Source organism: Schistocerca americana, chromosome 3, assembly GCF_021461395.2.
Source record: "Schistocerca americana isolate TAMUIC-IGC-003095 chromosome 3, iqSchAmer2.1, whole genome shotgun sequence".
NCBI classification, from domain to species: domain Eukaryota; kingdom Metazoa; phylum Arthropoda; class Insecta; order Orthoptera; family Acrididae; genus Schistocerca; species Schistocerca americana.
Window position 1 is genome coordinate 293,086,034 of NC_060121.1, and position 14,737 is coordinate 293,100,770.

The 14,737-nt window shown below is 37.8% G+C and overlaps 3 protein-coding genes across 6 annotated transcripts in view; 2 read left to right on the top strand and 1 right to left on the bottom strand.

The window, feature by feature from the left end:
• Positions 1-287: 287 nt before the first annotated feature.
• LOC124606826 (RING finger protein 37-like) lies at positions 288-1,888 on the bottom strand. Its single transcript, XM_047138897.1, has one exon. It carries the CDS (start codon positions 1,805-1,807, stop codon positions 323-325), a length of 1,485 nt encoding a protein of 494 aa, XP_046994853.1. The 5' UTR covers positions 1,808-1,888; the 3' UTR covers positions 288-322.
• Positions 1,801-14,737, top strand: part of LOC124606828 (stress response protein NST1-like) — an 86,634-nt gene continuing 73,697 nt past the window's right edge. The window contains exons 1-3 of one of the 4 annotated variants that reach the window (XM_047138900.1): positions 1,823-1,952; positions 3,995-4,174; positions 5,579-5,669. The gene's annotated coding sequence lies outside the window, so the exon portion shown is untranslated. Of the gene's footprint in view, positions 1,953-3,663; positions 4,175-5,578; positions 5,670-14,737 lie in introns of those variants that run through there. The other 3 variants (XM_047138899.1, XM_047138902.1, XM_047138901.1) reach the window with 3 other exon arrangements.
• On the top strand, positions 1,978-3,526 carry LOC124606827 (28S ribosomal protein S9, mitochondrial). The gene has a single exon (XM_047138898.1). It carries the CDS (start codon positions 2,189-2,191, stop codon positions 3,401-3,403), a length of 1,215 nt encoding a protein of 404 aa, XP_046994854.1. The 5' UTR covers positions 1,978-2,188; the 3' UTR covers positions 3,404-3,526.

Genomic DNA, 14,737 nt, shown 5'->3' on the forward strand with positions numbered 1-14,737 from the left:
AAACAAAGATGATGTGACTTACCAAACGAAAGTGCTGGCAGGTCGATAGACACACAAACAAACACAAACAAATGAAACACAAACACACACAAACAAAATTGTGTGTATGTTTGTGTTTGTTTGTATGTCTATCAACCTGCCAGCACTTTCGTTTGGTGAGTCAGATCATCTTTGTTTTTAGATATAATCTATTACACAACTACACATTAAACGTCACTTACCTCGAGATTCAAGTAAAATATCAAAGGTTAAATTATCATCATACTGGCAGAAAACAAATGCTGTAATTCATGAATACAAATTTAATAACAAAATAAACAGTTCATGTTACATGATATCTGCATGGATCAGTATGTGTATAATGAAATTTGCAAACAGAACATATCATAGTTTTTTGTGCTGCTTTTTTAAAAAGACAGTGCCTGCAAAACAAATGCTTACAAGGCAAAATGTATAGAAGCTGGTTTCCATCACAATCACTGCACGCAGTTTTTGTATGTTTCGCAGGCTTATCACAATTTACAAATGATGGACGATTCGCTAATGCTAACTTCACAGCTACATTTAATTTTGATTCCAAAATCTCATCAAATGACACACTTCCTTTTCCTTCCCCCTTCTTCTGTCCCTCCTCATTATTTTTTTGTGTTTTTAAAAAATTTTCACTGCAAATGGTGATAGATCTGTTGTTGGTAGGCCCATCAGTTTTATCATGTTTGCTGCTATCAGATTTTTCAGAACAGACCTTAAAGGTGGCATCATTAGAACTGGTTGGTAAATAAACAGCATCAGTGTTGATTGCTGGAACTGCAACATTGTCCTTGTTAGTAACTGCACATGCACTTTGACTTAAACTGTGTGTCTCCCGTCTTCCACTGGTACGAGCTACTGTAAATAGTTCTTGGCAATGTGCATTATCTATAAGAAATTTGTCAATTCTTGCTTTTAATGCTGGAGCTAAAACTGGATGACTGTTATTGGAAAACAGTTTACCAGTGAAAGGGTCACTTGGTGGGCGGCCCCATCTGGCTTCATGCATTTCATGCTTTTCTAGTGTGCTTTGATCCACAACTTTTCCACTTGGTAAAATCATTGGAACACTCATTATATCTAACGTAATTGCGTCCTTAAAATCGTCTGGTATGATTAATCCACTTGCGTCTGCAGGGACTGCGTGATGTTTTTCACCTTGTATTTTGCACACATTCACACAACTTCCTGAAATTTCAGTAAGTTTCCTGTCTGTCCGTTTGCTATATAATTTCCTGACTGTTTCTTTTGTCGACTGACTACACGAACCGCTGACCGTTCCCCACACTTCAATGCGTCCCAATGCTGCAAGAGTTGAGTTATACGTTTTATAGATCTTGATTTTCAAGCAGTCTGAATTGGAAAGTGCGTTCTGTTTGTTTATCAAAGGATGTTTAACAAACTGCGCAGGAACTGATAATTCATTATCACGACAGTCCCTTCTAAAAAACACGATGCCAGGTTCTACTCCGAAGCTGCGCTTTCCTGTTGTAACAAATTCATCGACTCCTTCTCCATAGCTGTCTTTTACCTCTATTTCAAACCCACACGACTTTTGATTGCCAACTGTCGGCCAGATACAAATATGACTCAAATTAATTTTGCATATAAATTGCAAAGTTATTTCAACCGGTGGTTTTACAGCATTATAAACCATAAAGCCTCTTCGCCTTTCTTGAGCATTTGATGATGTTAAATTAGTTACTTCATAACCTTCACTGCATATTGCATTGCAGGAAACATCTGGTAATAGTGACGGGTCGGTAAAGTTATACATTTGCTACACGTTCGCAACAACAGAATACACATGTCAACTGAACGCCTTCACTTGACAGGTGCTACAGCTACACTGATCGCACGCAAAAGATCTCTGGAAATTCGATCATTCTTGACGTAAATATTTTACTTCGATAAAGACGAAGGTGAGTGTATTATCTACTGGTACCCTTGTTTTGGATTTAACTTCTCAGGCAAAAACGGGTTAAGATGTTTGTTATACGCATGTTACTGTGAGTACGGCGGTAATCGTGAATATTTGAATGCAAGTGCAGAAAAAAGATAATGTGTTCCCAGTGTAGTATGCTGCGGTTTATTGGTGTGAGATCTTCAAGTGCTTCCATTTAACAAAAAAACATACAAAACTTTTGTCAGTGAAAACATGAATCCGTTTGTAGTGCGCCAAGCAACGGCTTTACGTAGATTGTGGCATGGAATCGTGCCTATTTATGTCAAGCAGGAATGTGTATGTTGTGTTAAAATTTATAGCGTGAGCAGCGCATCATTATATAGTACAGACATGAAAACATTAAGTGCAACTGGTTCTCCAGATATACAAAAGAAAGAAAAAATCAGCAAAGCTATGAAAGCATACTTGGAAAGGGCTCGAAAACATGATGAGTTCATGAAACAACAAGAACACGAATTTAAGTTAGGTAAACGGCATTTGGCAAACATGATGGGCGAAGATCCGGATACATTTACACAAGAGGACATTGATAATGCTATTCAGTATCTATTTCCATCAGGATTATTCGACCCAAAAGCAAGACCCATTATGAAACCTCCAGAAGAAGTTTTTCCTCAGAAAAAAGCAGCGGAGTTTGACGAAACTGGGCGCCCCTATCACTTTCTGTTCTATACTGGAAAGCCAAATTATTTTGGTTTGCTCCATGATATTGTAAGCAATCTGGATTACTTGAATAAACACGAGGACAGGATGATACGTAAACATCTTAAACCAGAAAGTGATCAAGCTTTGGACGTTACAGGAACAGAGTGGCTGCCGAAGGAGAGCCTAGAAAAATTGCTTGTTGAACGTTTACACGACACAGAATATAACAGTTTATTACTTGCAATGGATAGACTACTAAAACATCCATACTCATTTCTAAAAAAGGACTTTATTCTCCAGTATCGAAAACCATTGATAATGCAGACAAGGAATTATGAAATACCGAAACCCGAATTAGGTGAAGATGGAAAGCAGTTTGTAACTGTTAAACAGTGCTTACGCAAATCTGCAAGAGGTGAAGTCACGGTAAGATATCCAGGTGAAGGGAAGTTTCAGGTGAATGGTTGCGATATTAATTATTTCAGACTGACCCAAGAACGCGAACAGCTTCTTTTCCCCCTTATTTTCACTGGAATGCTTAATAAAGTGGACGTAGAAGCTGTTGTAACTGGAGGAGGACCTTCTGGACAGGCAGGAGCAATAAGGTGGGGCATAGCATGGGGGCTACGCAGTTTTGTAGACGAAGAAATGCTAGAAAAAATGCGTTTAGCTGGACTGTTAACAAGGGACTACAGGCGTCGTGAAAGGAAGAAACCTGGCCAAGAAAAGGCTAGGAAAAAATTTACATGGAAGAAGAGATGAATAAAATTTCAATTTGTGTGCACTTATTTATTTTCATATTATTTGTGTGTGACAACCATACATAAAGTTTATGAAATGATATAAATAGAATAGATTGTAATAAAGCACTGTTGGTCACAATTATCACTGCAATTGAATCTTGCAACTTTTTCTGTCCATTATTTTTTATTGTTTTGCCAGATATTGAAACATCGTGAAATGTGGATGTAGTGGACTTTTGTAAATTTTGTTTAACTAAATTAACAACACTCCATATTACTAGGCCTAACTTTTTTATATGCATTATGTAGTTCTGGTTTAGAGTTCATTACATGAGCATTCAATAACTGTAAATTGGACTAGGTAAAACTGGAAAATCATGTAATTGAGCATTGAAATTTTTTACACTGAATAATTTTAGTCCAATAGGCCTCCACATTTATTTTTATTTTGTGTCATTATATAGAATAATTTTTATAGTGCATTCCAGTCTTGGTGGTTCAGAGGGAGAAAAATACTTTCCTCTATCTTATATTACATTATCTGTTGTCATTCCATAGTCTGGTTATTTCCACTCCATCTTTAATTTGGACATTATATGCATTTGTATAGGTCTGGACAACTGAATGTAATACAGAAAGATCATTACTAAAATGCATGTCCTGCTCCACATGCCGTGATGAAATAACATTACTACCGAGTGAAGCAATACATGAAGTAATCACCATATAATAGCAAGCAATTAGCTTTGAACACAGCATATATTATTGTTGGCTTTGAGATGGTAATTGTGTGAGTGATATTATGTAATTTAAACATTACTACCAATTTGCAAAATCAAGCTTAAGCCATACATAGAAACTAAATTTGTCTATGGAAAATCTAAGATGGAATGCGAAAACATGTATGCATATATATGTGAATGCATTATTATTACTCATGAGATAAAGGAGATTTTTATGTATAATGGATATTTCTGAACGATGGAGGCTGATTGAAATAATTGACTTATAATACTGATTTTGTGCTCCACTGACTATGTATTAAGTTCCCTACCCTGTTCAGTTATGACCAGGAGGATTTTATTTTGATTACTATACAGATCGTATTGTCACCTGTTTTGACCCATGGGTCAGAATGTTGGACCTGGACAAAGAAAGAGTGTAGAATACAAGTAACAGAGATGTGCTTTCTACTAAGGATCCTGGGCAAGACGAGAAGGGACAGGATAAAAAATGGAACAATATGTAACACACTTCAGATCAATCCTATGAAAGAAACTATGCAGAGAAACAGGCTGAAATGATTTTGGTACATTAAAAGAATGGGAAAAAAGACTACAAAGAAGGGCTCTAGAATGGACAGAATATGGAAGAAAACTGATAGAAGAAGATGGAGAAACCAAGTGAAGGATAAGGTGAATCTGAGAATACTACAAGGGGAGGAAATGCTGAATGATGGCCTGCAGGAGTAAAGAAAAAGTTTGAAGAACTTTGTGGGCAATCTGCATTAGCAGAAACATTTTAGGAAGTTATATATTTCAGTTCACCATAAAAATGACCCATTGAGTCGCAGACAGGCATAACAGAAAGGCTGTTACACATTATAGCTTTCAACCAAAGCTTTCTTCAGGGAAAAAAAAAAAAAAAAACACACACACACACACACACAAGCAAGCATACCTTTCACACACACACACACACACACATGACTGCTACCACCAGCAGCTACCAATGGAAAGTGACTTTCATGTGAATAGCAATCTGTAATGGGGTGGGAAAGGGGGAGGGATGGCAGGGTATGGGTGGGGGAAAGAAGAGTGCTGTCTGGTGAGGTGTTCAGCGACTAGAGACTACGAGGCACAGTGTCAGGAGGAGGAAGACAAACTTACATGAAAGTGTTTCCATTCTTCCATTTCAGACATATTTTAGAGGACATGGCCTGTAAAATTACTTATCTATAAAACCCACTATGACAATTTCAGCCATTTACAGTGGTAACAACTGCTCTAGTTTGAACGGACACAATTATTTGAAAGCTATGTAGCTAATTACACTTAGAATGGTCTCTGTTGTAGACTGAAAGTATGTTTGGTATTTCATGCCTAAAGTTCCATTGCTATGCAAAGTGTTGCTCCCACATAGCAACTCTTCTTAATGGTAAATTATGTTCTCTCATGTGGTTTTTTTTTTCCAGTGGTAGTCCACCACTCCCCCAACTCCTGTATCACTGTGAGCTCTGAACATCTTTTAGCATAGCTATAATGTGGTGCATTTCATAACACCAGGTGAGTATAAGTTGACAGCCATAACCTTATAGCTTTCTTTACAGTGTAACCCATTTAACACCTTGAATAAAAATATGAAATTACATGAATATGTCTGCCTGAAAGCAATACTTTGTCTCTTATGGAATGGCTTGGCCTTGCTGTAGTGGTGTTAACCAGGACTGTGCCAGTAAGTGTTATCAAATACATAATGTGGCATTGGATTCAGCAGCGTTTCCGTGTGGTGGAATTTGGAAATACTACTACTAATGTTCATTCATTCATATACCTACCTGCCCATCATGTTTCCTTAAGGGCTGTAGAATGACTCGAGGTGTACATTACAAGAAAGAAGGAAATAATATAAACTTAGCCCGTTTTCTGTATAAATTGTAGAAGGAGCAGCTAATGAAATATGTTTTTAATTTTCTTTTGAATTCATAGGGAATCCCAATGTCTTACTTTGTTGGATGGGAGGTTGTTGGAGTACACAACTCCCTTTTGAACCCTAGACAAAGAGACAGAGTCCACATAAAATACATTTTTTTGCCTTGCGTTTGTTGTCATGGTGTAAATTACACTTTAGCAGAAACTGATTTTTCAACCGGAGTGCACTTACAGTGTACCAGACTCTTCCGCTGCATGCCGCCGTTGGCAGTTTGTTTCTGTCGGTTGTAGCGAATCGGATGATAGTATACAGAAGCCAATGAGAGTAGCTGGATCTAATGATTTCTTTTGGCAGAGTATGCAAATTGATTTGTGTCTGATATGGAGAGTAGGGAGAAAACTAAATGTGCTAACTGACCTATAATGTAGCGCGAGACGTAGATTTGGTTGGAAGGTGCCAAGTTGGTTGTGAGCTGGCGAAGCCAATGAATTCCACGATACAAATATGGTCACTGTAATAGACTGAATGTAGCATAATCTGAGGTATAATGTTTGTCATTGCAGTAATCTTGTTTTATGTCTTATTGCTAATTATGCCAAAAATTCTGTCTATGTGGTTAAATTGTAACCCAACAGAAGGAAATACCAGCTAACTTTATTTACAAACTGTAGGAATTTAAACGATCATTCTGATTGTCTACTGACAATTGACTCACAATTTGTCGTGTTCTCTTCTCATCATTCATTGTGCCAGCAGTTGCCAACAACAGCTTGCAACAGAAACCTCATAGTACACCTTAAGTTCACTTTTACCAATTTTTGTTTTTTGGCAAAGATCCTTTAAAAGGCTTCTATAACAATGGAAGTAACCAGTTATTTATAAGATAATGTAAATGGATAGATAAAAACTACTCGTGAAGATGTACAGGTATCAACTTTGTAATATTCTTACTGCTGAACAAACACTTTAGGTGCACTATCTCAGAAGATAATTCCATAAGACAACAGAGAGAAAATATGCTAGTAAACTAAGATTCTTGTCTTTAGGTCAGCATAATGAGATATGCTTCTAGGGGCATAAGACACTGAACTGAGCCTCTTGTTGAGTTTATCTGCTGCTATCCATCTGGTCCCCCAAGGAATTTTAAACTATGAATATCATTTAAGTAGTGTATGATCTTTAATGTCTACTTCTGTTGCTAGCTGGAAATTATGTAGTATGAGTGCTTGCAAGATTTAGACGTGGAAATTGTTATCTGTGAACCACTTGTAGCTGTGTTCAGTTACCATCTGAATTGTGCTTTTGAGATTGAGTGTGGGATATTGATTAGTATACTTGTGTCATCAGCAAAATTACAGTTTTTGAACTGCCTTTTAAAGAAATTAAACAATGGAAAATCCAGTAATTGGAATATTACTGAAGTGGATTAAAAACAAATGAGTTAAATATCCCCCCTTGTGGCACTTCACATGTTATTTTTCCTCATTGTGAGGTTAGTTTCATGTCTGTAATACAGTCCGTGAATGTGACCCTCTGCTCTCTGTTATGCAAGTAGGACTACACCCATGCAAGAGAGGTACCACAACACTTCAGTTTGGCAAACAGACTTTCGTAATTCACACAATCAAAGACTTTCACAGGGTCACAGAATACAAGGTTACTTGAAGTCAGAAGGGGACTGTCAGCGATTGAGTGACACATGTATAATAAGTTACTTTTTAAATACTTAAGGAGTAAAGGGACCACTCACCGAAAAGCAGAAGTTTTGAATCACCAACGGGTACACATGAAAGAAACTCGAAACTCAACCCATAATGCAATAGGGAATGAAAATTTTTAAGGCTTACACAGAGCACGATAATTAGTGCCAGCACTCTGTAGCTTTAAAAATTAATCTCTGTGTATAAAAGGCAGTGTCCTGACTGACTCATCAGTGCGCACTAAGCATAGAAACTTGAAATTTGTAGAAGGTGTGGGAGGGATTTTTCTACATTCCAACCCTAAGGGGGTGAAATAAGGGACGAGATTTTTTACGAAAATATTTTATTACGAGATCATTTTTAAAACTTTGGGAGGTTAAACAGTGTATAAAAGTTATTATGGAAAAATTTCATTTTTGAAGGTAAATCAATGAAAATTTGTATTTGACTTTTCTGTTAGAAATAAAACGTATGTATGTCACTGGTTTTGGAAATACAATCACTGAGGGGATAAATAGAGTTAGATTGATTCACTGACTCACTCTGCCCGGCCCAAACTGCTGAGGATAGAAACTCAAAATTTGGATATGACACTGTTGGCTTCGTTTAAGAAGGGATTGTCCAAAATTCCCCTCCTAAGGGGGTGAAAAAGGGGATGAAGGCTTTTTGAAAGTCTGTTGCTGCTAAGGGAAATTTGAAGATAGAACTACAAAAACTGGTATTTGGTTTCTCAATCAGAAAATAAAAAATATATATTTCAGCATTTTGGAGATTTAACCACTAAGGAGGTAAAACAGTGGTGAAAGTTTTTTTGAAAATAAGTAATTACAAAAGGATTTTAAGGTTACACCTATGACACTGGTATTTGACTTCTCAGTTAGAAATTTAAAAAAGTGTTTTTCTGGAAACTCAACCCCTAAGGTAGTGCAATTGGGAATGAAAATTTTTAAGAAAATATTTCTTTACATAAAAAAAAACTAAAGCTAAATTTTCAGAATTGGTATTTCACTTCTTGTTTAGATATAAATATTTGTTAAGGGATGAAAGTTGCAATGGAATTATCTCCAAAAGAATGCTAAAGATATGATTAACAAAAACCTTGGACTCCAGCTACCATAATTGCTTTTTGGTCAGAAGCATGTTTGGAAAACACCATGCTTGTATGGCTTTAATTAGCATGAAAAGCTTAGAAGGTGTTGCAGTTTGTGAACAACATAAAAATTCAATCAAATCAATTAAAAAAAAAAAATTGCATGTCATACAAGCCTATGCAAGAGAACAAGAGAAACACCGAGTGCTAAGCTAGTGAAAACTAAAAAATGTTACAGTAAACTAACCAAAAAGTGTAATAGACAGAAAATAATAAGTTTAAAAAGGAGAAGTGCATAAAAAGCTGTTCGTGTGTTAAACTATTATAGTTTTAAAATTTTGCTGTTGTGCTCAGACTGAGGAATATTTTAATTATTACATTACATGTTTTGTGTGTGTATTTGTACTCATATTTCACAAAGATTTATTTCAAAAGCTAGCAAGTTCTCTCTGTTTTGCGTGTGCTTATAGGTGACTCAGTGCTTCTGCAGTTCGTGACTGATCGCCTTTACTCCAGAAGTGTTTATATTCTGCCAGAACTTCCCTTGTATATTCATAACTTGTTTTTATACTGGCTTGAGACATAATAAATATTGTTTTAAAGGTGTTAGAACAGAGTAGAGTTTATTGACCTGAGAACATTTAACATATTATTGATGTAAATATTTATTTGTAACGCTGAGAGATGTGGTACATAAAATGTTATGACATTTACATCAGTGACTCATTGTTACATACAATGTGAAAATTATATATGCAGGAATCTTTTAACCATTGATTTGTTAAAACTTAGTATGAAAGCAATTAGTTAGAACTGCATGTCACTTAAATCTGCTTCCTCACACACTTACATGGAGTAGTATGCTTTTGCATTAAAATACTCTGCAAAAACAATTTTTAATATACTGTTGCGAACAGAATGGGAAGCTTTTGGAAGACTATTGAAAAATCCGTTGAGTGTAAAACTGTAATTATTAGTTAGGATACCATATAAACCTGTAATTGCTTCTTTACTTACATACAGTTTTACGAAAATTGTTCATCCTCTGTGTGCATCAGTTTATGGTTATTGATGAACTGCCTGTGTATCAGATAGTTATAAAACACTGCATCAGAGTGAAAGTGAACTATGTTGATGTGCCAATTACACTGATGTGGGATGCAAAATGTAATTTTGTGTGCATCACACAACAACACAAGACTGCAGTGATTCTGTGTATGAATTTAAATAATGCTGACACAGCTACCGTAGATCTACTTTTATAGTCTGTAAACCGCTGTGAATTATATGGCAGAGAGTACATCGCATTGCACCATTTATTAGTGGCTTTCACGTGTTCTATTCACATATGGAGAACAGGAAGAATAATTGCTTAAATGGCTGTATTCATGCTGTAATTACTTTAATCTTGTCTTCACAATCCCCATGAGAGTGATATGCAGGGGATTGTAATATATTCCTATAATCATTACTTAAAGTTGATTCTAGAAATTTTTTAAGTAGGGTTTTGCAGAACAGATTGCATCTATCTTGTAACATCGCACAGTTAAGTTATTTCAGCCTCTTCATGACTCTCTCCCATGGGTCAGACAAACCTGTAATGATTTGTGCTGCCATTTGCATCCATTCAATATCTCCTGTTAGTCATATTTGTTAAGGGGCCCCTCACACTTGCTGTAAGAATTTTAATTATTCTTCATGCACATCATATAAGGGTGTACTGTCTTACACAAAGAAAAGAACAGAAAAGTTTGTGAAATATCTACAACAACAGAACTCAGGTAAAATTAATTCATCATTTTCTGGTTGCTTGTATTGGTCAGATGTTAATGATGGTCACTGAGTAAGATCTGTGATGTCCCTGAGGATAACCAGCAGTACTGAAATCTAAATGAGATTGATTGCCTAGGCTAGAAATTTGCCCAGAAAATGACAGAAACCACCTGCGTTGCTGTAAAATCATTCTTTCCCAAGCTTCAAATAATTTACTGTATAACACTAAACTTCAGCACAGATGCTGGTTTCTTTATGAGAAGCATGAGGTAACAAGGAGAAATCACATTCACGCCAACAAGGTAGTGAAGTGCTGATGAAAGTTCTGAGGTGCAGGCATTTGGAGACAGGATCCAGATCACCTGCTAATGTGCTGTGAAGCATTCACTGCAACGTTATTTTTTGCTATCAATTTATGAAGTCTTTTTACATTATTTCTGCCAACTTAGTGATAGTTTTTCACATAGTATTTATTTTCTCTCCCTAGACCATAGGATACCAGATTAATCAACATGTCACACAGACATAAATGACTCATATATATCACGTGGGAAAAATATATTTAAAAACAAAGATGATGTGACTTACCATACGAAAGTGCTGGCAGGGTGATAGAAACACAAACAGACAAAAGCAGACATATTTTGTCTGTATATGTGTGGATGGATATGTGTGTGTGTGCGCGAGTGTATACCCTTCCTTTTTTCCCCCTAAGGTAAGTCTTTCCGCTCCCGGGATTGGAATGACTCCTTACCCTCTCCCTTAAAACCCACTTCCTTTCGTCTTTCCCTCTCCTTCCCTCTTTCCTGATGAGGCAACAGTTTGTTGCGAAAGCTTGAATTTTGTGTGTATGTATGTGTCTGTTTGTGTTTCTATCGACCTGCCAGCGCTTTCATATGGTAAGTCACATCATCTTTGTTTTTATATATATATAATGTGACAACAAACGAAAGTGCTGGCAGGTCGATAGACACACAAACATACACACAAAATTCAAGCTTTCGCAACAAACGGTTGCTTCATCAGGAAAGAGGGAAGGAGAGGGAAAGACGAAAGGATGTAGGTTTTAAGGGAGAGGGTAAGGAGTCATTCCAATCCCGGGAGGAGAAAGACTTACCTTAGGGGGAAAAAAGGACAGGTATACACTCGCGCGCGCACACACACACACACACACACACACACACACACACACATGTATGTGTATGTGCGGATGGATACGTGTGTGTGTGTGTGTGCGCGCGATTGTATACCTGTCCTTTTTTCCCCCTAAGGTAAGTCTTTCTGCTCCTGGGATTGGAATGACTCCTTACCCTCTCCCTTAAAACCCACACCCTGTCGTCTTTCCCTCAGCTTTCGCAACCCACAGTTGCTTCATCAGGAAAGAGGGAAAGACGAAAGGATGTGGGTTTTGAACACTAGTTCTCCCAAAACCCACTTGAAAGTCTTCCTAAAACTCATTTATTGTCACCAAGACAAATTCATCCATAACTGTACCTACATCACCTGCAAGGGCAATACCTAAAAATGAATCTAGGGAATCACGATCACCCATACTGTGGTAAAGATATCTCTCAACACCCAAAAACTAGGCCCTTTGGCTTTGTATAGATCTGTTGGTTACACCTTTATGATCTGAACTCATGGTAAAGAACTCCTCCACTTTCTGCATCAGCTTAACTTCTCCTCTTAACTCAGTTTCACATGGTCCTTTGTCAAATACAAAGCTACCTTTCTTAACATTGACCTCTTCCTTATTGAAGCACATATTCAAATCTTAGTTCATATCAAACCAACCAATGAGCAACTGTACCTCAATTTCAACAGCTGCCACCCCTTCCACATCAAACATTCCTTTTCCTGCAGCGTAGGAATATGTGATAAGTGTATCTGTTCTGACAGTGAACCCCTAACACACACACTTGAGTCCCGTAACACCTGAACAACAAGCTCTCCCAGGCTTTCATCAACCTGTCATTACCCCACAGATCTTGTCCACAGACAAATCTCCTGTGCTGTCTCCTTCTGACAAATATAGCTGCCACTTCCAAACAACTGAGAAGCACCCCCTTGTCACCCAGGACTTACCAGGTCTCAAATGCCTCAATACATTACTATGTCAAGGCTATTATTTCTTTAAGTTAAGCCCTGAAATGAGATAATCTGTCCATTGCTGCCTTCACACACTATACACAGTCATTCTCCTAACTTTTGCAATAACCTTGGCAAACTGTATGAGATTCCCAGACCGTTACCACTACCCCAAGGTCCCTACCTTTATGATTAGTCATGCTGTGAAGGATATGTTGCAAGGATAACTCCCATCTATGTAGTTCAGAAAAGCTAGTGCAGGAGGGAATTATTCAGATGGCATGGGTTGTGTGAAGCAGCCACTCAAATCGAGAATGTTGTGCTCAACAACGTTATTGTCACAGGGTAGTCAACTCTCTTCTTTGTCAAAGTTTGTTAGTGACCTATTATTTGGGTTGACTGTAGACTGGTTGCCATGCCCATGTAAACTGCTGTGCAGAAATTGCAACTGAGTTGATATACGGCTTGGCTACTGTCACAGGTATCTCTCCCTGTGATTGGATAGGATAAGCCTGTGAATCAGATCTTGCACCTGGGTCTTCCACAGGGATGTGGCAATGTAGCAAGGGGTTGTGTGTGGTGTAGTGATGGACAAGAATATTGAGTAGGTTGGGTGGACAACAGAATACCAGTTTAGAAGGACTGGGGAGGCCAAGAGCAGAGTTATCAATACAGTGGTGAAAAAACGTGCTGCTGAGCACAATGTGCTTGATTTCAATGGCTGCTTCACAACTGTGTCATTTAGATCCTTTCAGCACACACCCTCTTCTCCACAGTCTCCCTTTCCTCTGTTCTGCCGTCTCCCAATCCACTCGTCATCGTCGTCACGGACTGCCTGAACTAACCAGAGCTGATGTGTTGTATTCCTACCTTATGAACTTGCTGTCTCCCTTCGAGCCATACACCACACTCCCCCAACCCTTCTTCCCACTCCACATCATCTTTATCCCCTTACACACTGTACCTGATACAAGCACTAACCACAGTGTACCAGTAGAACTGCACTCCTGTCACTGTGTATTCATCTGGCACAATGTAGCTGCCTTAGAGGTATGTGTGTGTGTGTGTGTGTGTGTGTGTGTGTGTTGGTTGATCCCTCTCAGCCTGGGGGTCTGAGTGCCCTACCACCACTCCTTCCCAAATCTATCCCTTTTTCTTAAAAAAGCTAGGAATAGCTCATTCACTTCTATCTTCTAAAGTTAAGTCTTTCTCTAGTAGCTATTTCTTGTTCCTGTGGTCTGAAGATTAGTTCAAGGCAGGTCTCCACACTAGTCGATCTTGTGCAAGCTTCTTCATCTCTGAATAACTACTGCAGGGTACATCCATTTTAACCTGCTTCTTTATTCATGCTTAGGTCTCCCTCTACAACTTTTACCCTCCAAACTTCCCCCCAGTTACCAAACTGGCTAATCCTTGATGCCTAAGGGCATACCGTTGTGTAGTGATGGTGTGTCACAATTTTTTTTTTTTTTTTATCTACCCACCTAATCTTCAGCATTCTTCTGTAGCACTACATTTGAAAAACTTCAATTCTCTGCTTGTCTGAACTGCTTATCGTCCACATTTCACTTCTATACAAGCCTACACTCCAAACAAATACCTTTGGAAAACTCTTCCTAACACATAAATTTGTATTAGATGTTAACAAATTTCTCTTTTTCAAAAATGCTTTTCTTGCTGAAGCCAGTCAGCATTAGATGTCCTCTTCACTTCAGCCAAAATAGCAAAACTCGTGTATTACTTTTACTTTCTCATTTCCTAATGTAATTCCATCATCATCACTCAATTTAATTCCACTACATTCCGTTACCCTTGTTTTACTTTTGTTGATATTCAGAACATTATCCATTCTTTCAGCTGTGCTTCACAGTCCTTTGCTGTCTCTGACAGAATTACAGTCATTGGCGAACTTCAAAATTTTATTTCTTCTCCCTTTCCAAATTTCTTCTTGATTTCTTTTACTGCTTGTTCAAGAGACAGATTGAATAACATCAGTGATAGGCTGTTACCCTGTTTCATTCCCTTCTCAACTACTGCTTCCCCTTCAAGT

What these genes read in the sequence shown, in the direction of transcription:
- LOC124606827 (XM_047138898.1), top strand. Translation starts at nt 2,189, where the DNA reads ATGAATCCGTTTGTAGTGCGCCAAGCAACGGCTTTACGTAGATTGTGG.
- LOC124606826 (XM_047138897.1), bottom strand. Translation starts at nt 1,807, where the DNA reads ATGTATAACTTTACCGACCCGTCACTATTACCAGATGTTTCCTGCAAT.